The sequence below is a fragment of the Electrophorus electricus genome, chromosome 18, assembly GCF_013358815.1.
Source record: "Electrophorus electricus isolate fEleEle1 chromosome 18, fEleEle1.pri, whole genome shotgun sequence".
Classification (NCBI taxonomy): Eukaryota; Metazoa; Chordata; class Actinopteri; order Gymnotiformes; family Gymnotidae; genus Electrophorus; species Electrophorus electricus.
In genome coordinates, this window is record NC_049552.1 from 8099001 (window position 1) to 8125065 (window position 26065).

At 38.0% G+C, this 26065-nt stretch overlaps 1 protein-coding gene across 1 annotated transcript in view; it reads right to left on the reverse strand.

Moving 5' to 3' along the window:
• LOC113578892 (ERC protein 2) overlaps positions 1-25767 on the reverse strand; it is an 88791-nt gene extending 63024 nt beyond the window's left edge. Inside the window, exons 1-5 of the mRNA XM_035536466.1 lie at positions 25649-25767; positions 23388-23782; positions 13393-13776; positions 3720-3791; positions 1528-1554 (exon numbers count right to left, since the gene is read on the reverse strand). Coding sequence (XP_035392359.1) covers positions 1528-1554; positions 3720-3791; positions 13393-13776; positions 23388-23782; positions 25649-25679 — 909 coding nt within the window. The 5' untranslated portion in view covers positions 25680-25767. The remainder of the gene's footprint in view (positions 1-1527; positions 1555-3719; positions 3792-13392; positions 13777-23387; positions 23783-25648) is intronic.
• Positions 25768-26065: the final 298 nt, after the last annotated feature.

The following is a 26065-nucleotide window of genomic DNA, read 5'->3' on the forward strand; positions in this document are numbered from 1 at the left end:
TAACCATAAGGACAGTTTTTTGTTTGGTTGATTTCTATTAATACCCAACCTTAGTAATTGCATTCCAAAGAGTTTTTTCCTCTCTTATCCAATACGGGTTAGACTGGCAGAGACCATTTACCTTTGGGATTGCTCTAATTCATGGAATCAGATGGCAAAATGACACATGCACAGAAAATACACAGAAAATGCACAAAAATGAAAAAGTATAATGACAAATGTATCTAGATTCCATTATAAATATATATATATATATATATATATATATATATATATATATATATATATATATATATATATATATATATATATATACACATATACAGAGAGTGAGAGAGAGAGAAAGAGACAGAGACATGGAGACAGAGAAAGAGATAGAACATAAGCAGCAAAATAGCCAAATACCAAAATACAGAGAATTAGGGCGTTTTCACACTCATACTGAATACTGCTTGAGCCCACACCCAGGACTGAGCTAGTTTGGGAGAGGGACTTTATTTTGCTTTCACACAAAAGATCCCATCCGTTCCAACCATGGATTTATTGTGCAATTCCATGCATTACTTTTCAGCATGCAGGTTTGCAAAATGCTATACACTAGGTTCATCTGTTTGCAACTATTTATTATTGTCTTTGGATAGAAACATTTAAGCAGTGAACAGTGAATTTTGGATACATGACCTTTTACCTTGCACCATGAAACTTGTTAAGGGAAGTGACTTAATAAGTTGAAGCAGTCACATTACAAAATGTACCAATCATGCAACCCCACACGTGGTAGATAGTTTACACACGTGCAGCAGACTACACCAGAGTTCGCTTAAAGCAAATTCCTGACCTCTGATTTCAGGAAAACTGAAGATTTGAAAAATCTTTTCGGGGCTTGAAAAAAAAACCTCTAGTGTGAAAACGCTTTTAGAGAAAAAGAGGGCAAGTCAGCCAATGGCGCACACTTATCTTGGTTTGCTGAAAATGTTACTCCAACAAAAGATAAAAATCATGAGAACTGAACCAGCAAAATTAATATTTCTTTGGGAAAAGGCCAAACTCACAAGTATAGTCACAAGCATTAGGCTAAAATCCAATTAAACCAATTAACCAATTAAAATGTCAGTTTAAAGGTCTTTTGATCTTCTAATTTCAAAAGGTAAACAAGGACATTTGTTACAATGTTCAATTTTTTTATGGCAACATAAATGACAGATGTCATATAGCTAATCTAAATGAAAAGGCTATGGTAGCTTCATTTTGTACTTGTTTAATCAGGATAAGGGAAAAATAGTAAAAAGAGGTTTTTGTTGTATATTAACTGTGTCTGACTGTGAGAAATCAGAGTTAAGTACATATAGTCCTACAGAGTATTTAGAGCATGAAATAAACCATCTGAATTATTTTCATTTTTACATGAAGATATAAAGCAGAGGTACAATGAAACACTGCACACTGTATAGTAATGGTAGAGTTTGCAAAAGATGTACAGAATTTAAAAAAACATTTTTTTGTGGAATCAGCATACATGTACTATACCTGCCAAATAGCATCAGGTGATATGCCCTGGAACACATATTACATAATACACATATTTTAGTATACTCACCATACATGTAATGCACACAAAGAAACACAAACATAAAAGCAACAAAAAGTGATGTATTTGGAAAATAATGGGATACATTTTAGCATATATATATATATATATATATATATATATATATATATATATATATATATATATATATATATATATATATACACACATACACACACATATATACATACATAAATACATACAACACACACTCGCACACACACGCACGCACACACGCGCGCACACACACACACACACACACACACACACACACACACATACACACACATACACACACACACACACGGAATATGCAGTAGGAAAATTATCTGTCCTACCTCCTGGAATATATAGATTTTTTTGCTCGAAACAGGAAAGGAACCATGTCTTTCTGCTCAGAATTCTAACCATTCATACTTAATTTTTAGAACTGTCTCCCCTATTGGTATAAACATATGTTCAAATCCCTCCCTTGCCAGTCCACACACATCATACACACACAGAAAATTTAAATCTAGCTACTGTTTTAAAACATACTACATAACATCATCTAGACAGTACTATCACCATGGAATCAAGTCTCCTGTACAACAATGTATATCCAAATACATTTAGCTCAATGCAGATGTTTACATGCATTTAATATATATTCACAGGAGCTAATTAGATATGATTCAAATTACCATGTACCAAATTACCTCTGAAGCACTAGACACACATATTTCTGTACACATGCATGCATATGGGTTTTTTGTGTTTGTTTGGTTTTGTGTGTGTGTGTGTGTGTGTGTGTGTGGGTGGGTGTGTGAAGCAGACAACCTTTTTTCACAGCTCGCCCTGACTTCAAAGTCAGCACCCAGAGTGAAAGCTTCCATATGTGACATTTGAAACAAATTGAATAAGTGCGCCCTCTTTAAGCAGAGCAACATGAGCTCTTCCTGCTATTGGCCTTCAGTGGCAAGCAGCCATATGGATAGACTTCAAACTGTCGTCTATTCATTGCCTAGTCTGTGGTTAAAGTGCGCCATTTGCCGCAGGGGTCAGTTTTGCAGTTTGTCACATGGTTAAGGTTAGAATTTGTGATCAGGAATTTAGTTCAGTGAAAACTTCTACTTACTGCATGGTTTTAATTTGAGCTTTAACCTGCTTTAAAATTATAGTTTGAGAAGTACTACACTTAAACTTATTTTGACATGCACTGTCCTTACAAGAGTACTAGTTATGTATAGCATATCAATTCTAATGCTGCCAGCAGCTGAAGCCCCCACTTAATTCCAGCAATCATTGGTTAGCTGTATAAGTCATATGGACCTGTCCCAGCTGTGCAGTGAAACCTGCTATCTGCATTACCAGAACATTACCATTGCTCTAGAGGCTGTGCAGATTTACTGAAGGAAAACCGTAGACAATCCAGACGCTTCTGGATGTTTCTGGAAACGACTCAAAGCTATGGGCTCTGAACTCCATATTGTACTTTATAGAACTCTCTATCCTGAGACATATTCAGTGAAAATCAGAAAGGGGAATTGTGATTGCTCGTATTTTTAGCTGTGAGGTTGAGATGCAAGATATAAGCAAAAACACTACATTACAATTACATTGCCATTTCAGTATACCTCACAAAATATTCATGCATGTTCATATGACTTGATAAAAGACTGCACATTTTTGTCTAAAATAATTTACATTTCGTTGGATCATGCAAATGACATTATTCATCAGAACACCCACAGGAGGTTCACAGCACAGCACACAAAAAAACTGCGTTGCTGCCATCTATGATCTCAGTATTGCAAATATAGAAATAGTAATAGCAATGAACATTGTGCAATGCTACATTGACACCAAAATGAGACATTTGGAGAGAGACTTATTGACTCTCTACCAGCACATATTTAGCAGTTAAGCCAATTTCACCCAAGTCACAGCTGTCTTTATACCATTTGTAATTTGAAGTCCAATCAAACCTGAAGTTCTGTGAAAATTACAATTCTTGTTTTCATTAGCCACAGATGTTGTAGTCATCACAATATGGAACATAACCAAGCTGGTACTGTGTATCCTGACCCTATATAGTCAGACACTATACATGGTTTGAAAGTTTGAGTGCTGAAAGAATGAATGCTCTTACCTTCATGTCAATGGTAGTCTGCAAGGCCTTGGTCTTGGCAGGGTCTATCTGTTGGCTGCTCTGGTACAGTTCCTGAGATGGAAAACGATAGAAATGAGACTGCTTGTCCATCTTCCAGCAGTCTCTCCTTCCGTAACTACGTGACTCAACTTCCTTTTCCTATTTGTTCCCTAGCCCTGTGCAACACTTGATTAATACAAATCGTCTCAATCTACCCTTCAGTATCTATTTACCCATCGCCTTCTCTTACTTCCCTTTGTGCCTTTCAATGTCAGTTTGCTTTATAATTTCTGTATTTCTGTCTCTGAAAATTGCAAGTCTCTTCTTTCCACCCTCTCCCTCTCTCCTGCCGTGTTACCCGCTACATCAGATGCTGAAAAGCACTTTGTTTAAGCACAGCTACAGGTGCATTTCTCTATTTCTCTATTTCTCTCTCTCTCTCTCTCTCTCTCTCTCTCTCTCTCTCTCTCTCTCTCTCTCTCTCTCTCTCCCTACTATAGTTTCTCTCAATATCTCGCTTTCTCTCATTCCGTCAGCAGTTATCGTGCTCAAGCTCTCATAACACAAACTGCTGGCACATGCGCCATCTGTCTGCCTGCCTCTATCAATATTTAATGTACACCGTCACTCACACGCACGCACACACACAAACAAACACACGCACAGCAAGCATGTCATTTTGCAGTACACCAGGTTTGAATAAAGTGATATTCTGCACTTGGCTGACAGGTAGATATTGACAGAGATGAACTAAGAATAGGAATAAAACAGCTCTCAATAAGGAGGACAGTATTTTGCTGTCAGAGATATTGAAATTGCTAACACACACACACACACACACAAACATGCATGTGCGCGCACGCACACACACACACACACACACAGACACGCACAGACATGCACACACACACACACAAACATGCATGCGTGCACACGCACACGCACGCACACGCACACACACACACACACCCTTACACACACACAATGTATTTTACTGACCCTTAATTTCTAGTTACATTTTTGGTTTCATTTTTTCAGATCTATAAAAATATATATATATATATATATATATGGGCAAGTTATTTACTGTATCACAAATATCGTTAAGTTGATGTGTGTGTGTGTGTGTGTGTGTGTGTGTGTGTGTGTGTGTGTGTGTGTGTGTGTGTGTGTGTGTGTGCGCGCATGCATGTATTTTTACAGGAAAGCATGTAAATGACAATGGTTTTTCCTTCATGGCAGGTAACATTAGCTCCCCTCTGCTCTGAAGCTTCATGTCCATTAGCGTGTTGTTAGTAGGCTGTCCTGATAGCATCTCACTCACACGCATGCACACAGAGCTCCTCTGCAGCATCATTAAGCTGTCATCCCACATACCAAAGAAATACTAACTAAAGCCACCAAAGAACACCAGAAAAAGGACAGATTGAAAAACAAATTCCAGGTGAAACCATCTCTCCTTCTTTCTCCCCAGCTCCATTTGCAAGCTGTACATACCACTATAGGGAATGACCTTTCACCTTCCAAAGTTTGATTGACAGCCAACAAAGAGAGGGCTGCCGTTTAGAGGGCTGCCGTTTAGAGAACTGCGCTTGTCAGCGGCTACAAAGAAAGCTTTGAAATGCCTCCCACTTAACCTGCGCACTCAAAAGAACACACACTTTTCATCAAACAAGGGCTATCATAAAAAACAGGAAAGTTCAGGAAACCTAACTCATTCTTTAATTTTAATTTTAGTTGATCTCTTTAAATCTTTATGAAGCATAATAAAAACATGTTTTCATCTATATTACCTATAGTCTTATTCACATTGCTTTGTTGCGTGCCACACTGCCACACAAGCCCTGAATCATATTGCATAATGCATAAGCAAACAGACTCCTTATCAGTATCCAAGCCTAAAGATTTAGGAATAGAATCATTATGCTTAATTCCATTGGTCTAAGCTCATCAGGAATGAATAGAAGACGAAATGCAAACTTTATCACAAGAGCTTTATCATTAAAGGTTTTACAATTTTTTAACCTACTACTCGTAATAGACGTATCCTTATAGCTGATTAAAGACATAATATCACATGCCTGGCACACTATACAAAATTTCTGTGCTTTTGCTTTGGTAAAACCTTTAGCTATAACAAATCTGAGAGTTTCTATGTGTTTATTAGAATCACCTCTCCCTCTACTGAAACCTTAAGCTCACCTACAAGAAGAGAAATGCATTTATTATAGAACGGGTCCCAGTTTGGCTTAAAGGGACATTGTGTGGAAGTATTGAGAACTAAAGTTGCTCATTATTTTATATATCCTCCATATTCTAGACCACCTCCCCTCCTACCCCCCACACTCTTCTCCAAGGCTATGAATCCACCCCGTTAGCAAAGATTACCTGGATTTACTGTGCCCCAATTTTTAAAGCCAATATGCCAATCAAAACCTTGTTAGCCAGGAGGTCAAAGATGAGAATCAGAGGTCCCCATTGTTCCGCTGGCCTTCGAACACCTGTCCAATGATAGCAAGATCTGGGTTGGATCTCCTTGTTTAGGATTCCACCTGGCTTTTGTTTTGTTCAGGTTTCGTTTCCGAGCCTGGCAGAGATGGTGCGGGGTTGGCTTGATGTATTCAGCACGTTAGCACGGGAATGAAGAGAGAGGATTAGGACCTGTCAGGATGGGTTTGACCCATCCAGATCAAAAGGATTACACTTGTCACAGGGGTCTTCAAAGGAGCTGCACTAAAAACTTCGGGAAGGGGAAAAGACCAAGTTTTGTACAAGGGTAATCCACTTTCTTGGCAGAGTGTGTGTGAGTTACTTTGTGTGAAACTGGGTATACCATAGCTCTGTTCTTACCAGCATTAAGCTGTCTGTCACACACACATACACACGTGCACACGCATGCGCGCACACACACACAAACACCCACACACACATACATACACACATACACACATACACACACACACACACACACACACACACACACACACAGAACATAGGTAGCGGTCCTTACAAAGGGCCCAAAACATAACACAGACAATGCATCACCTATCTAAACCTAAAACACACAGTTGATTAAGAATCCAAGTAAGAATCCGTATTCCAAGTAACTAAATATTCATTGACTAAACACAGGGGGCAGTACTGAAATTGGATTCTCACTTAATAAACATATTCAGCTCTCTTGCAATTTTTAATTTTTTTTTTTATGCCAAGCTATCTGAATGTGTAGACTATATGCAGTATGTGAACTTAAAAGTGTGCTTAAAAGTGTGTGTGTGTGAAAAAGAAAGCAAGCACAATGAGAGAGATGGAGTGTGTCTGAGTTTAATACACTATAAACTATATGTACTTTATTGGGTATTTAATTATTAATAATATTATTAAATAAATAAGATCTATAATATTAGTTATTATTACTACTACTACTACTACTACTACAATTACTACTACTACTACTACAGTACAGCATTACACTACACTACCATGCTGGCTACAAAGTTATGATTGTCACCCTCCTTCAAACAGGAAATGACCAAAGAGCCAGAAAGGAAACCATAAGCCCAGAGGACAAATTTCAAATCTCGACTAACCAATCACCTACCAACTAAGATACAACTGGGGGGAGCCATATTGAAACAATGTGTTAATGCACTTCAGCAAGAGTACATTTAAGAAAAAAAAAAAAATCAAAGCATTATAATGGTAGCTAGAAGCAGGGAATAATTTTCTGATAAACTTTTCCGCTCAAACATTCTGTACAACCATTAGACCGTAAAGGGTATGCACAGCCTGAGGAGAGAGAGTGTGAGTGAGTGAGTGAGTGTGTGCGTGCGTGCATGGCATTTACATCAGTGTGCATTACAGCTAAAAGGTCTTAGTGCAGGGCTTGAAGCAGTGTGCACAAAACCTCCCCATTTCTGATTTTTCCTTATTTTATCATTATTTTTTAAAGATCCTTCAAAAAAAAACCAGACAGTAAAATAAGCCTTTAAACAAATACTATAGCCACAGTTAATCCCACACAAATTGAAAAGAGAAGAACCCTAATCAAGTCATGCCTTTGTTTGTACTAAAAATGTAGGGTGCTGCTGATGGCAGGTAGAAAGCACATATGTAAAAATAAAAAGGTGTGTAAAAAGAGAGATAACTCTTAACCCATCACAAGAGGCCAATCAAACAGTTCCTATAAAACACTAGTCAGACACAAACATGTGCATGTACATGGATCAAGCCGTCTCTCTGCTGCCTTGGCTCCCTCCCTGCCCTATATTTTAGCTTGTATGAAAGCCACATTCACTACTAGCTCTGTGTATTAAGGGTAAAATAGCACCATCTCACTCCAGGCACAAGGTGAGTAAAAATACCTGTGTATGGAGCAAGGAACTATGGGGTAGAAACATGAATTGAGAATGGATTAGATCTGATAAGAGAGAGAGAGAGAGAGAGCGCATCCGAGAGATACTCTAATGGACAGCTTGGCTGGTATGTCAGTGGTCCCACATTTGTCTCATCAGTGCCTGGTGAGTGACATTTCTAAAATTTCAGTCAGGTCAAGGAAAAAAAAACAAGGGGTCGGAGGAGGGGGGAACCACCAAGAACATCAGAACCGCCAAGAACATCAAGGTCAACCCCGAAAAACAAGGCTCAGACAAGCACCAGAAAGAGCTTTTATTTAGCGGAACATTTACCTCTGTACTGCACACTGACCTCAGCGCCAGCACCATGAGGCTTTCCAAGCTGAGAGAATAAATCCCAGAATAAAAAGAAATGCAAGAAAAGGGAGCTGTCACTGGGGGGAAGGGGGTATTCTGTAGCCTAAGTCTGAAACACAGCTGCATTTGCTAAATGCAGGGGTGGTGAGAGAGAGAGAGAGAGAGAGAGAGAGAGAGAGAGAGAGAGAGAGAGAGAGAGAGAGAGGGGAAGCCTGCTCAATTCAACCAAACCAGCATCACCTGTCAGCTCTGGAAAATTCCGTGTTGCCCCTTAGAACAGTCATGGCCCATCAATAGACTTACATAATCACGAGCTAACATCAGTCACAAATGAAAAGTGGAGTGAATCATGGCTCGTCTTTAACTTTTTTTTTTTTTGAAAATATTTTACGAAATCTAACTCAGTAGTTTTTCACCAATCTATGTTCATATTCACCTAATCAACATAGGAATACTCTTTACATTTTAATACCTTTTAATGAAAATGTATTTATGAATCAATTAAATCTTACCTAATTAGTGCATTACTATATTAATGACCATGTTCGAAGGGTGTATTTTTATGCATCGTAAGTTCATGTCTCAGCAACAGAAGCCCACTGGTTAACAATTTTCTGACAAGTGCTAAAATGCCTCTTAGGATACAGTTTTCAGCCTGAAACACTCTCCAAACACACTCACAATCAACCTCCCTCTTGCTCTCTCTCCCTCCCTTTCTTCTCACATCTATCCCTTTCACTCTCTCTGTCTTTCTCACATGGGCTCATACAAACACACTTAAAAGTGTTTGTCTATAGCCCACTGAGACCCTGCAACCGGGTAAACTCAATCAGCTCCTGGATCCACTTTAACCACTTACTGTGTGTATGGGTGGGGGTGAATGTACAAGCGTGTGTGCATGAGACAAACATATCAAGGCTGCCTTCACACTCTTGAGAGGAAGAAAGCAAGCAAGCACACTGCAGGGAAACACTGTGGCTAGCCCCCGAGGACATGGGCATCGTTGAGAGAAGTTGCACTCTGCTACTGATCCTAGGTCATTTTTGAAGGTTTCTACACAGAGCTCAAAGTTAAGCCTCGAGTCAAACCGCTGACTCTGGATCTGCACTAAACTAATTTGGGAGCAGGTAGATCACATGCCTACTGAGTAAATACTCTCAATTGGTCTGTTCTTTAAACTCTTATTGTAACATGAAAAGATGTGCTGAAAGCAAGACATCATCAGTCAAGAGGAGACAAGCCAGGCTTAGAAGAGTTCAAAACTGGGAATTGAAAGCATAGTACTGCCCCAAAGTTCTAGCCTTGTTTGCCATACATTTAAGGTGCTGCTCCAATTGAAAGGAATTATTTTTGTTGTTACCATGATGAAAATTAAAACCCAATTAATTGTTAAGCCAAACCAAATACAGCACACTTTAAGCATGCCTATTGTTAGAACTGCTGTTTATTGATGAAACAAAAAAAAAGCCCACTGGCCAGAATACACCAATGCCAAGTGGTACAGCTAATACTAGCTATTCTGTAAATAGGCTGTAAATTACATAGGATACACCACATGGAAATGTGTTTGTGGTTTGTTCTACAATGCCAGGGAGCAAGGAATTCAAAAACCAAAGAATGATCAAATGCTGCCACCCAGTGGCGAGCAACACCTCAGACTTTGCAGTATGCAGATTGTGTAGTATTTTAAATGCAAGTTTGGTTTGAAGGCGTTTAGTCTATTTTGTGTAATTAACTTCTGTATTTCCAGTATCCTTTTCTCTCTGCGTTCACATAGGTGCTCAAAGTTGTAATATGCCTGCTTGCAAACGCACTGAGCACACACCTGCTAAAAATCTGCAGCTAGGCTTAGGATGGGGGTTGTGGTCACAAAACATCTTTTGGAAGACATTGTTTTGATCCCAGCCTGGTGGTTATACATTTAAACAAGGCCCTTGGTGCCAAGTTGTTCCAGGGCAATTCTCCCTGCAGTCAATTAATGAGAGATGATTTGAAAGAAAAAAAAAAACAAAAAACATTAAAAACATTATATGCAGATTTAAATGCTTGTCAGATTAAGCCATGTATTACTATTAATACATAGTTACGTTTTCTTAACTATTCTAAATATTTTAGCTATTTGGAAATGTACAGTATTTAAACAAAGGCAGTAGTGTACCAAAAGGATTGGGCAGACAGGTAATGGGGTGAAGGGTTGGAGGGCCAGGAAAGCAATCACTGCTCTCCTAGGTTCTGTTATAAACTACTGCTTTAAAAAAATCTGTGCAGCCTGCCAAAACTGTCACGACAAGCATGTTTGCAAGCACACATCAGCTGCACACTGAAATCATAAACAAAAAGAAAATTGGGCCATAAAATCCCTAGGACACCAAAACAAACTGCCAAATAGGTTTCCAGTGCAATGTCTGCATCGACACACTATCTTTCTGAATCACTCTTTCTTCTTAATTTTTTTTCACATTCCCTTTGCAAAAAGAAGTGAGGTGTGTTGGAATTTATTGATGGAAGCAGGTCTCCTTTTCACTCTCACTCTTCCCTTCTCTCTCATGCACTCACTGCAGTAATCAGCACGCAAAGCATTCTACGTTTGTTCACAGACACCCCCACCCACTGTCTCAGCTGTCCCCCTGGCAGGGTGAGCTATAGCCAGACTGGGCAGTCAAGACATGAGGCCTGTCTCCCTGCAGAGCACAGAAGGCATAAGGACTCATTCACATGGGTAGAGAAGCAAAGAGTCCACACCACTATCCGATGACATCCTACACCTCACAACACAAACACATGCATATAAGCCCATATGGAAACCCACACTGAAACATACTAACCAAAATGGACATTTGAAAACTTGCAGCTACATCAACACAGGTTTACAAGTTAGTTATGTCTCTCTATCCTTAATCCCCATTAAGGTTTAAAAGAACGATTCATTCATGAAAGCAAAACTGCATATTAGGGCAATAATTATGTTTTACAAAGTGAATAAGAGGAAATGACACTGAACCTAACTGTGGTGTATGTCAGTAGTGTTTCCAAATGTAAATAGACATGATCACCATAATACAAGACTTTAAAATCTACTTGAAAATTTCAGATTCTGTAATTTTTTAAGGACTAGCATTTTAATAACTTCTTTTCATGGATTATTGATTGGCGGTGTCCTAACCTACATTGGGTATAGTCAGGTTTTCATTACACAGGCCTCTATCGATTGGTATACCATGAAGAATTTTCTGTTAAAACATAATAATATTGCAAAATCATAGTAATAAAGAATTAAACATATAATTGTAGAAAATATAACATTTTTGACAGTGACAAGAATAATAGTCTAGGATGCAAACATTTGACACTGCAACTACAATGTTAGCTGTTAACTAAATTCCCCCAAATTGTCTTCATTACATAAACATTATTTTGAAAATGATATTGCAAATATGACCATGCTGCAGTCCTCCACTACAGTAGACTAACTCACCCAAACCTAAAACAAAGGCATAGTCAGTTAGAACAGAAAGAGACTGCTTTAAATGAATAGCAGTCGCTTTTTTTTAAAAAATAAATACATAAATAAGGGAAATGGTGGCATTTGTCAAGCGAAAAAAATGAGCAAGAAGTGTAATTAAAGAAGAGTAATGAGAAGGGTAATGGAACGTTTTCATTTTATTTCCGTGGCGGCTAATTAAATTAATGAAGAGTAACACTTCCTAATAGACTACAGCCTTGTCTCGTTGTTAAACAAGGTTAACTATAATTATAATGGGAAAATTGCTGACAAGTGCACACATACGCTAGCTCCCATTCAGTGTGGAGCACTTAAAAATCCCTTCTTTCGGTGGGATCAATAAAATAGTTTTAAGTCTACATTGCCTCATGAAGAATATACGTCCGCTATTTCTGGGTTTCTGTCAGTCCGTCTCTCTCTCTCTCGCTCTCTCGCTCTCCTTACTTAACCGAACTGCCACCACCGAGGAAACGAGAGTAAAGAAACAACATACCCTCATTTCTTTCAATCTGCGCCGTCGGAGTGTTTTGTCTCATTAATCATGAACTAATAATCACCGAGACAGACTGTGTTTATCCACTGTATAAACATGACGGCGCCCTCAACAAGACGCTAAAGCCCGGCAAGCAAATATAACCACCGAATTACCTCCAGTACCCGGACTCGGACGCGTCGTGGTCCTCCCTCAACATACAAACATGCGCGCACACTTAATTTAAAACTAGATCGAGACAACCGATACACAAAAAATATTTTCTGTAGACTACTCAGATTTGCCAGTAATGCCAGTGCATTGCCAGTGCATTGCCAGTGCATTGCCAGTGCATTGCCAGTGCATTGCCAGTGCATTGCCAGTGCATGCATGGAGTGCTTGCGAATAAGCATGAGTGATAGAAATATTTCTGGCTTGGCCAGAAATGACTCGGTAAGGACTAGGAAAGAAGGCCTAAATCTTGATGGGGAAACTAATTTTGCAAGCAAAGACATAATTATTTACAAATTAGTTTGTAGGCCTACAACTATTGATACCGTCGCCAACATAAGCTATTTTAATCAGTGACAGTGTTAAGAATTGTTAAGAATTACAATATCTGTAAGGTGCTTATGATGCAAGATTCTCTCAGACACAACAAACACTAAATACCAAGCCTAAGTTGAATTAAGCAATCATTCGAATAAGATGTAACCTGCTGATTTTTTAAAGTTATTAAAAGGACACTAGTTAAGAAAATTACAGAGATTCGGATCTATGGCTGGCTATGGACATGGCTGTCATTGTAATATCTCCAAGTACCTCAGAACCAAGGCTGAAAACCAGTTTTTTACGTATGCACATTGCTTATTTTTAAAACTGTTGGTGCAGACTGGTTGTTTTGGGGCACTATATCACTTAATCTATAGTTTTAGAACTCACCTCTCTCAGGTGCATGGTCTCTTCCTCTTTCTATTCTAACATTACCTTAGGATGACCTAGCCGCTCTTCAGTCTCTTGTTTAACCCTTAGACCCTCTTCATCAAGCAGTTTGGACATGGTGAGTCCCTTGTTCTGAAGCATCTCTAGCAGCCTCTTGATAGACTCATCCCGGACGCTGACCGTCTGCTTCTGGGTATTTATGCGGCGTTCCATGTCCTCCAGAGTCTTTCTCAGAAGGGAGAGCTCCTTCGCCTGCCGTTCATGCTCAGCCTGCAGGTGTTGGAAGTTGTCCTCGGTGAGCTCCAGCACAGGGAAGTGGTTCGAAGTGCAGCCTGGTTGGCCTGCATGGTTCTCCTTCTGCAGGAGCTCATTCAAGTCCCTCTGCGTGTGGAGCTCCTCCTGTAAAGCTTGGATGGTCATCTGGAGGTGCTGTGACAGGAAAATACAGATGTATTAAAATAGATAGATAGATAGATAGATAGATAGATAGATAGATAGATAGATAGATAGATAGATAGATAGATAGATAGATAGATAGATAGATAGATAATACACAAAGAAAGAAACAGGACATTAACTGGTAGTAGCTTCACAACCAATTTTTATGTATTGTCATTTGTCTTCATCTCCCATATGATGGGAATAGTTATAGAACATAGTAGATAATTATTGGTGTGTTGGTATTAAAAGCACAATTATAAATGTACTGATAAACACCAACACAGTGATTACATGCATAAATGTGACAGTAGGTTATGAACAGCAGTAGGCCTACATACAGGACAAAAATGGAGACAAACCTGAAGTATCCAAATCCAAAAACTATGGTGTATTGGTCAAAACGAGGGAAAGGCAAACAAAATATGTGTAAGCTGTGTAATTATGATAATGTTCAGTCACATAATACTACACACCTTAAATGCTTTCTGTTCATTTATCAGCCAAACCCCACAAGTTCATTTTGTGCAACTTCACCATTAAGCAGTAGTCAAAACTTCCTTTTTCTAATTCATAATGAACAATTACCTTGTCCCTTTTTATTTCATTCCCACAAATCAGATTACTTGTACTACTACAAATAAACTCACGATGGTTGAAGTGTCAGTATAAATAAAGTGTTTCTGAATAGTGTTCCAAGCTAAGATTATTTTTATATGAAACCTAATACTTTGATTGCATGAACTAAGAGCAATAAACTAATTTTCTACTGCTGAAAACACTTTTCTGTTTCTAAAATGTTTTCATTTCCAAAACGTTTATCTCAAGCATCTGTGGACAGAACTGTCCATTTCTCCCTTATCATCTCTAAGCTAAATGTAAGGCCCTACAAAATGAGTTAAATATAAAATGTCTCCTGAAAGCTTGGAAAATTAAATTATTTTTACCTTGTGAGTCATGCTTTAGGCATCATCACTGTTTAAAAACAGTACCATGTCTAAAGTGTTTTAAATCCATAAGATCCAGGATTAAAACAGTCAACAGGCCAAAGAAAAGGATGCAATATCTGAGATATTAAGTTGCTATTATCCATGCAGTTTTAAATCTCACCCCAAATTATATATATATCACAATATGGAAGCGTATCATTTATATGATTCTGAATGGCTTAAGTGACAACTGAATAATTTTGCAATATGTGAATTGTTACTGTCATCAAAAGAATATTTACCCTTACATAATAATATGATACATCATCAGTGTATTTGCAGACATTCTTGCAATAGAGAGAAGAAAAAGTCTATTGTTGAAAAAGGCTAACTTGAAGCAATACCTTAATATATGGGGGGTGGGGGGGGGGAGTTCAAAATAGAAAAGGGGACAGACACTGAAAGCATTCAACACTATGTTGATGCATTGCAAGTCAGAAGCCGTACTCAGGGATAAGGAACTGCTGCAGTAAATACATTTTACAATAGGTGGCACTAATGTGCTATTTGAGAAAGCAGTGTACTGGAGCCGGACTATTTATATTTATGGGATTTAGCTGAAACTTTTATCCAAAACAACCTATAATTATATGACTGAGTAAAATTTGAGCAATCGAGGGTAAAGGGTCTTGCTCAGCGGCCCAACAGTGGTAATTTGGCAGCAGTGGAGCTTGAACTGGTAACCTGATTACTAGTCAAGTATCTTAACCACTGTGTTACAACTGCCCTCATCACAAGGAATTACTGCTTTCAAATTCTGATCCCTCCCTCTGATTGGCAGCAGGTCATACAGCTTGTGAAAATCTAATTCTGTGAAAATCACACACTGGCACTTGTACCTAACAAATCTATTGAATTGTGCATATTCTGCAATTTGACAAATGTTCACTGTGACAAGCTCAAAATATTGTGGTTATCATTCTGGCAACCAACTTTTAAAACCCCAAGTCCTGGGCTGCTATAGAACTTTTTTTTTTTTAAAGGCTTATCAATTAGTTAGCAAAACAAGTCCAAACATTGTAAAGTAGTTCTTTTGTCCTATGTTTTTTTTTTTGTTTGTTTGTTTTGTTTTGTTTTCTAGACCCTAACAGAGTACAAAATACACTTTTGGGAAAACTTTAGAAATATGATCAAATATTTGTTTGTTTGCTTGCTGTAACTGAACTGGTCTTAAACACCCCCCTAATTTGTAAATATGACTTAACCATCAATATTGTTCAGTCCTTGGAAACCCTTGTTACTAACATCGTCAGCTAGGATGTAATTATTCCTTTAATATTAAAGAAAGCTCACCCACAGCACATCCTGGCAGAGTTCTGGACAAGTTACCTTTTAAAGTGCCTGTCATGATCAGCTCATTCCAGAAACCAAATAAAAGGGCTGAGGAAAATGCACATTCAGTGGATTCATTGATGATGTTCCAACCACTAAAAATCAGCATGAATGCAAAGACAAAATCACTGCCCAATCTTTCTTATCCCAGAAGAACCAGCCCCTGAACTGAATCTTCATTTAGCCTATATCTCTGGTTTAAACATAATTTGGTTTTCCATCCAAATTGTTTATAGGCATTTTCAAAATGCACATTCAAATTTTGAAAAAAAAACAAAAACTAGAAAGTAGATAAACACAAATTCAGAAATGTATGGGTTTTTGCAAAAAAGTAATACAAATCACATAATTCTGTTTTATCTGACAATATAACTGAAAAACAAACTCTATTAAGAACTAATAAAGGAATGTCTTAATTTTGTGTTTGATGTTCATTTCTTTACATGTACAAAACAAGAACCACTAAACACTGTGTACATTTTACCCCTAATTATGACACGTCATCTTGAGCTTTGTCTCATAACCATAATGGATGAAAACGAAGCTTCATTCATATTTTTATCTGCCACTTTTTCAGAAATGTAAATAACAATTGCAAAAGATTCGAATGGAAACCCAGTGTAATACAATGTGACATTAGCCCGAGGGGGGGCAAGCCACATGACCCAGGAGGCTCTTGAATGCGCCACAACCGCCCCCCCCAGTCACATACACGCACATACACACGCACACGCACACACACACACACACACACACACACACACACACACACACACACACACACACACACACACACACACACACACACACACACACCAGTGTGAGTACAGAGCAGTGGTCTTTATTTATACATACATGAATCAAACAGAAATTAAACAAACTTAACTGGAATTGTTACAGCCTGATCTGATCAGCTGGTCTTGGCAGTCTTTTTAGCCCATGGCTGGCTAGTGTCTTTCTCTCACTTCATGTCACTCTCTCTATGTGTCTCTCTCCATGCATGCTGGAGAGCAAGTCTTTAAAAGTGCTTGTGCTGCACCATGAACAAACTCCAGCAGAGAAATTTAACCCTATATTTATACATACTTATGTTTGTTTAAATAGACATTTTAATGACATAATTCATTTTAACAGTTTAAAAGGTTCCCTTGACAAAATAACTTCATTAATCATTCATCTATGTGACACAAAAAGGAAATTTAAAAAGCAGTCATACAGGCTACAACTTGCAGAAAACAAGTAGGGGTCCCAGTAATATTTCATTTAATGACAGTAAGCCAAGTAATTTAGCTCTTATGGTAAAATGGTACAGCTGAAGGCCCATCTGTCATATCTGCCATGCTATGCACAGTGTAACAGCAATGATAGAGAAAGTAGTAAAATTAGTGACTAACACCTACAGGATACCACCTCTCATAGTCACCACCCCAAAAACCTCACACTAATGGGTACATAGTCAAAAGCTAAAGGTACAGGAGTTAGCATCTGAAAAACTCGTTATCAGTTATCAACAGTATCAACAGAAACCTTAGCAGCCTTGTCCATTTTTTACAATAAAGAAGCCACATATTACACTATAAACAAGGAAACTGAACAGACCTTTATCCCAAGTACCTCTTTCTGGTGACAAAAAAAAAAATTGAGGGAATTCTCTGCCTCATTCTCGCTACACTTCCATCTAATACTTCAAAAACTTGACTGAGAACCTATGTATGTATCTAATAGCTGCATAGTAGTTTATTATTATTATTATTCTAGTCTCCTTGTAAACTGTGTTAATGTTTGGTATATTGTGTAATATTTAATTCTTTCTAAAGTAGATTTGAGGAAGGTGCAAAATCAAGAACATGACCAGTGACTGAGCCAAGTGTACACAGCTGCTCATCAAGAAGGACTGTGAATTTTGACAGACATAACAATTACAAGATTTGAAAAAAGAAGTACCTTTTCAAATCCACTACATACACCTCATTCTGGGTTGTATTCATTTTCTTGTGTCTGTTAATTATAAAAGCTCCTAGTTCACCAAAAAACTTTTTAAAAAATCATAGAATTCGGTGGAGTAGAATTCTTTTGTCAGGCCTTCTAACCTAGTAAAAGGCACCATCTGTAAATGCAACATTCCTAAGTCTCTCTCACACTCACCCACGCACACATTAGTGTGCTCATCCCTGACACATTAATCATATCTTGTAAAGCTAAGGCATCAAAGGAGAGTTAAAGCCATTTTTTTAGGACTAGTTTAGGTGGGACATAAAGAAGAAGGAGACAGCCAGACAAATAATGAGGTTAAAGAGATTGCCTAGGCCGTTGTGTCATGATCTGAAGTTTGCAGTGCACTCAGCAGTGGAATACTGAATTTGAGACTCTCTAAGAGTTTGCATGTGGGAGGACTGCTCAGCTTAGTGTGCCAAAACACACAGACTTCACTACCACGCAGTTCTATGCCAGGCCATTCGTGTGCGAGAATACGCCAGCAAACCCCCCCCCCCCCCATCCCCTGCCTTCTCTCTGTTTCTTTCTTTTTTCTAACCTAATTGGTAATTTCACATATGAAGTAAAAAAAAAAAAAAAAAAAAAGATGATTACTGTGCATTTCAGTCACAGGACTTGAATGTCAGTCTGTAGATTTGGGTTTTTCAAAGCAATTTAAATTTAAACATTATAAGAGAGAAACAGCAAAACTTTTCTGATGTAAAATGACAACTCCTAACAAAAAAGTGAAAAGACAGAAGTAGGTCTTAAAATCACCAGACAACAAAGCCCAAAATAGAAGTTGCAGAATGCAATGCATAAGACTGGTCTGCAGTTGGTAAGTCTAAACTTCTTGAGGAGAGATCACTGTTTTGGAAGGCTGTGGGATCTTGTTGACATTAAACATTAGTAGACCACCTTTTTAGTGTTTATGACTGAACCATACTATCTAGAAATGACAAAATAGCTTCCATCAGATGTTGCATGAAATAAGATCCTGAGGCACAATCTCCCTATTCTGCAGACCTCCCATAAAAATATCTTTTTTTCTTTTTTTTAAATTCATGAGTCCAAACTATTGGCTATATTATAGTCAGTTGTATAAACTTAACATAAGCATTCTGTTCGTACACTGAATTTCATGGATAAAACAAATCCTTCACATCTTTCAGAGTAAAAAATACAAAACTTAGCTGTTGACCCCGACATTTACTAGTCTTGCTACTCTGTATCTTGGAAACTGGGAGTCTGTGAAGAATTCCTCAGTCCTGAAGACAGATTACAAAAGCTAAATTCACTCTGTTGGCCAAATCTATGAGGTTCAAAAGGACTCTTACATAGAAAATTAATGGTGACCCACAGATGCCCAATAACATAAAGGTTTGTGCACACAGGCAGGATTATGCACCTTCATGATCGATTAAAACTCTTTGTGGTTTGAGAAACCTTACCATTGAACTGATCAGTTCAGCAGTTCTCAACAAGGACCAGTCAAATACAGCTAAGCACAATAAAGTAACATCCTGTGTAGCGTCTTTACCAGACAAATGAAACAGATCCTGCAGTCAGTAAAGCTTTCCATGACAAGCTTACCACACATCATTTTAATAAACTGCTGAACACTTGTGAGGTCACAGCTACAATAAGTCCTTAAAAACAAAAAGTCCCCTGGTTGAGACGTCAAGTGGAAAGATGGTGGCTTAAAAGCGGAGGCAACCACTGCACAAAGGTCTTCCAGTAGTACATCTTGCAGGTGTGACATCAGAAAACCATACCATCGTGCTGTAAATATACTGATATTGTCAACATCTGCCCCATGTTTCCACGAAGGTCACATACAGATACTGTATGTGTGAAGCAGCTTCTGGAGGTAAGTTGGAAATAACACCAAACACTGTTCATTGCTGATGTGGAGTTGTAAAATGCTTTTAAAATGAATTCCACATGAGAGGGGCTTCAATGTAGATTTCTACCTAAATTCGCAGCTTCAAGTCAACTTTGTAGATCATAGCTTTTCAGTGTATGTCTGTGTAAATCTGAAAGATGAGGCTACAGTCACAGTCCGTTTGTGCAAACTCAGAAAGGCACTATGTGGTGCTGGGGTCATGACCATAACACTGCACTACAAGTTCTTTAGGAACACCCCTATCAGTGATGCCACCATTTTGATCTTCCAGTCTAAACTGTTCAGGTAGTGATTTTGCAAAAATTTCACAAAAGTGAACAAAAGAGCAAATGTTATTCACCAGTTGCACTCCCACTGACACTGAGAAATGTTATTCTCAAACAGCATGAAAAACTCATTATATATCATTATACACAGCTTTTTCTGTTAGCGTCACCCATTCACACTGGTCATAGAATCACCATTACATACAAATTTTTCACCTTGGTCGCCCATTCAGATTAGTCATAGACAATAGAAATAAACTTAGATGGAACCCAGTCTGCCCAACAATGGAAGATTGTAAAACCACTATTATATAGAACCACTATCAGTGTGTCAGCAAAATGTTCAGCAAAAAGCTACAACAGTGCTGCTAAAATCCACTTCATGCCTTGTCCTTTGCAGGCAACTAAACATTATGTGTGCCAGCAATATATCTGTCTCAAGTTGTCAGTGTAGAAGGCAAGCCTCCATATATAGGGCCTAGGAAAAAAAAAAAGATCTGCAACTCCACAATGCTAAGGGTAGGCATTGATTTTAACTTGGCTAAGAGTGGATCCTGTCCAATTGGCTAATGTGCTTGTGTCAGGAAAAATGCATGCCTCATTTGCCTTATGAAGACTGTGCTACCTATAGTATATTCTGTGAAAATCATCCTACTGATTCTATACCATGCAATGAGCTTCATCACTAATAATTCAATCAAATAACTTAATGGTCTTTTTAACAGCATGTGCAGGAAGGCCTTTTCTAAAAGTAAGTGATATCCCTAACAAGGATACTTTTAACATACTATTCTGCAGCATTTTTCATATTATTATATTTTGTACCCTATCCTTATACCCTATCCTTATGGCCTAAGTGTATTGTACTTGTTGCATATACTGTAGGTTCTTTTCCATCCATTTCTGCTCTATCTACTTTATTTTAGTGAGGCTTGTCTAGGTGTAACAATAGTTTCTCCAGATTGGTCTGCACATTACTTGGCATACAAGACAATGAGGTAGTCAACTTTTTTGCTTGTTATGGAAGGTCAAAGTAACTAGATTTGAACAGATGTGATAATATTCTATCATTATATTCTACTATTCTATTTTCTCTTTGCTCAGCTCTCACTTGCTACATACATTGAAATCTTGTCTATGTACTTCACAATTAATTTAAAATGTAACAATAAATAACAGTTTGAGTCCAGGAAGTGAGATAATAATGTTAAATGGCAAACTCAAACATATTACTTATATTATATTCCTCAAACCCTGCTGAGTAATGCAGGAATGTAACAGTAATACATTTATGAAATTTTTCATTGACAAGATTGAAAATGTTAGGTAAAAACAACCATGCTTCTTTAGAATCTGTTAATCTGTAAATGCATTTTGGCAGCTGACTTCTTTGCTCTGATAAACAATTAGAACCAGTTTCCCAAAATTGTCTTGAGGAGTTAATTCTTCTCTACTTGATCCAGTCTTAACTCATTCATTCAAAGATCTACTGGCCATTAGTATAGAACGTATGCTTGCTATAATTAATTCTTCTCTTGAAGAATTACTAATTATGAATTACTACCACTAATTTAAAAACCTAGTCTTAATTCCTATGATCTTACAGGCCAATTTCAAAGCTGTACTTTATTGCCAAAGTACTAGAAAAAAAACAGTTTTGTCAGAATAATGCACCTATTTACAGACAAATTATGTCCATGAATTACTTCAGTCTGAATTCAGACCACATTACAGCACTGAAATTGTGCCGTTAACAAACGTTTAATAACCTTTCATGAAGAATGCATTTTCTTATACTTTTAAATTTTAGTGCTGCATTTGATATCATAGGCCACAACATCCTACTGGATAGGCTAGAAACATTCACTAGCATTAGAAAACAAGCACTCTCCTGGATTAAGTGATTATTTTTCACATTGATATTAATTTGTCCTTGTACATAATGAATGCTCTGATCTTATAAAAGCAAAATATGGTGTCTCACACGGGTCTGTACCGGGTTCCTTTTACTGTCATTATATTTGCTGCCGTTAGGCACAATTATTTATAAGAATGGTATTAGCTTCCACTGTTACATGTGGATGATACTATATATATATATATATATATATATACTATTGCTTGGACCCAAAGCTGCAAGAAGAAATTTTCTAATATTCTGATTTTTTTTAGTAACACCCAAAATTATTGTAAATAACTGTATTATTATTATTATTGACTCTGATGTATCATGTGACACTCACATATGTAGTTGCTAAAACCGCCCTTTTCTATTTATGTAATATTGCTAAATCTAAGGCATATACATTCCTCATTAGATGCAGAGAAATTTGTCCACATTTTTATTTAATCAAGATTGGATTATTATTGGATGCTCTAAAAGCTATTAAACAAACTCCTACAGAATGTAGGAGCCATTCCTCAAAACCTTTGCCACAGTGGTACAAGAGCAAAAATATCAACCACATTAGTCCTTTCAGCACTGCACTGGCTCCCAGTTAAATTTAAAGTTTAAAAAGGACTTTAAAATGTTCTTGTTGACATATAGAGCACTAAATGGTCTGGCCCCAAACTATCTGAGTAAATTCGTTGTATACTAAAACCTACCTCACTTACTGTAGTTTCAAAATCAGGAATGATCATAATTAAGAATGATGAACAAAGAAGAAAACAATGAAAGATTTTCTGGCATACAGAACTCAGAATGAACCCTTTAAGTCCAGTTCAGACAGCCTGGCTAACATGTTAATATAATGTAGAGAGATGGGACCACAGGCCATTAGAATAGCTACTTAATAAAGATGTAAAATATTGCTTATAGCTATTTGTAAGACCTACATTATATAAAGCACAATGCATCCACATTCTAAAATGAGTCTTTTATTATACAACTTAGTTATTTCAGTTTTGTCAATAACAGCTTGACCACCTCCAAGTCAGTTCCAGTGAGACAGAGACCTGGAAGATACCGAATTAAAAATATTTCAGAGTACTGAGGTGGCAAACATATCTAGGACTCTTCACAGAGAGCCTTAGCTGTTTCAAATGTATTTAAACCTGGCAATGATAAGCCAAAAATACTTGCTCATTATGGAATCTTACATAACATGTACATGCAGCTGTTTGTAGTCTTACCTTATTCTCCTCATCCATTATTTTCATCTTCTCCTTCAGTATGGACAACTTGGCCAACTCCTCTTTCCTCATCCCTCGTTCCTTCTTCAGTTCAGGACTCCAGAAACTCTTGATGCTGTTGACTGAGGAGCCCAGTTTGCTGTCTTTCACATCTAGCTCCCTCCTCAGCAAATCATTCTCCCTTTGCAGGTCCTTCAACTGCTCCACAAGGGGAGGCCCCTCTCCTCTGACCCCAGCCCTCATGACCTGTCTCAGCAGCAGGGAAGAAGCCCCCTGGTGCTGCAGCTGCTGGAGGTGCATGACTTTGTGATCTCCAGAGCCCATTGAGTCCAAGGAGGAGCTGATGTTGGGGCTGCTCCCCAGGGAGGTGGCCCTTCCCCCAAAGAAGGAACGTCCTGTGGCAAAGCCAAAGGTCATGGTGCCCTTAGGGTAGGAGGTTGGAGATAGCACCTCATAGTCACTCAAGTACACGGGGCCAGATGCTGCATAGGCAGCATTGAGGGACTGGATATTCTCCATAGAGAAAGTTTTCCCCCTGCCATGAGACATGCTGACCCTGCTGCCAGCGCTTACCCACTGCTGGCTCATTTTAGGGGATCTTGGAAGGCATGGTGATTGGGCTGGGGTAACTTCAGCATGGCTGACTGATTGTGCACTACCATACATTATGCACGGAAATGAAGGCTCAGGAAATTTCAGTTTGATTCAATTGCGTCCTTCACACTTTTTTCTTTACTTTTCTTTCTCATGACACAATATAGTATTGTGACAATTAACTATTTAACAGTTTGACTGTTTACTGTAAAAGCTCATAAGGACTGCCACCTTAGCAGTCAGATTCATACAGAAAATTTCAACATTGTTGATCTATTTTCAGGCTCAAAGTTGTAGTCTGTACCTCCTTTCATGTCTCATCTTCCCCATGGTGTTTTACTATTAAGGTACAAATTTGTGCTATATGTACAGATAAGTGTTATTTTATTTAATTCTACTGTGTTATCACGTTCCTGCTTTGGGTGGTATTATTTTGAATGTTTTGAGCAGCGTTTAGATCTTTCTAGTGGACTGTTAATTAAAGCAATTTGAAACTTGTGAAAACACTTCAGGCCCTCTTTAATATAATCTGTAGGAAGGGTAGAGAAAGAATGTAAGAAAGAATGTAAGAAAGAAAGAAAGAAAGAAAGAAAGAAAGAAAGAAAGAAAGAAAGAAAGAAACAGCTTTTTTAAAGCATAACAGTATCATAGTGAGTAGCCTACTGCCGTGTTTCACGTGCGAAGGTGTTGACAGTTTAATGAAAATAATCAAGTCATAAGAGAATAAACCGATTGTCAGTCAACGCAGATGTCAATTCCTTCGGTGGCGTTTGGCGGACGGCTCAGGAAAAGCCCCAATCTGCCAGTATCCGGAATTCTCCAATGCGTCAAAAGTCACATTTTTGAGTCAGAAAAATGTTATGTTTATAAAATGTTATGTTTATTTTAATGTACGCAACTGATATAGCATAAAATCCTTTATAATTAATGTCAAACTAATCAAACACTGCGCAGTAGCTGCCCTCACAAGGGGGCTAAGGATAAGAAACTTAACAATTTCGTCAATATGTAGTCTTTCAGCTACATGTGACACGAAGGCATTTAAAAACGATACTTTTTCCTTTAAAAAACTATTTGCACAGTCGTGGACTTCTATTTGACCTTTCACTTTAGTCTTAAATTCACATTGTTTATTGGGGAAATGCTTTATCTTACATCAAGGTAGCTAAATTTAACGTTCCAAAATCCCTTTGAAAAGTAAAATTCCTGATAGCACTGATCCCAACTTCAATATTTATATATCGCATTTTATAAAAGATATAGATGACGCTATGCGTTATTCTTGTATTCAGTTTCTCAAAAATCCTCTTGGAAAGTAAAATACTTGATAGGACCGATCAAGTATTTTACTTTCCAAGAGGATTTTTGAGAAACTGAATACAGGAATAACGCATAGCGTCATCTATATCTTTTCGTTTCCCCACCACAGTGAAACAGATCTTGTTACGTCAGAAAGAGTATAGTAAGATGCAGATAAAGTATACAAACTCATAACCAGCTCATTTTTACCAAATGTCAGACAACTGGACATCCATTGCCACCCCTGGATGTGCGGATTGTTTCCGATATGCACTGTTACATCACTTCAGAAGCTAACACCAAACAGCAAGAGACTTACTTTATCGTACGACATCATAGTTCTTGCAAACCTAAGGGATTAAACTCACCTGCTGAAGTAAGGCAAGTCCTTCTCGACATACTTGTACCTAAATTTCACATACAGTCTTTACGCTCCCGGAACGGCGCTTCTCCATTTGCATGACGCTGCGGGGACGCGTAACGTCGTCTCCCGTTTACTGAGTCTGGCACCACGGCAATGAGTCTGTTAAAGTGACAGTCGAGAAAAGACTGGCGATCTACGAAGGCATTTATGTCTGCTGTGAAAAGGCGGCGCTACCAGCGCCTTTCATGTTAGGCCGTGGGAAGCTATAGAACTCACAATTTTTACTGCAAACCAATTTCGCCTATAATATTTTAAAGGGTCTGCATGAAATTCGGCAACAGCTATTACACCCACACTGACGTGGACAGTTTGTTGTTGTTGATTTGTTTGTTTGTTTTTTATCTGTCTAAATAATTTATTT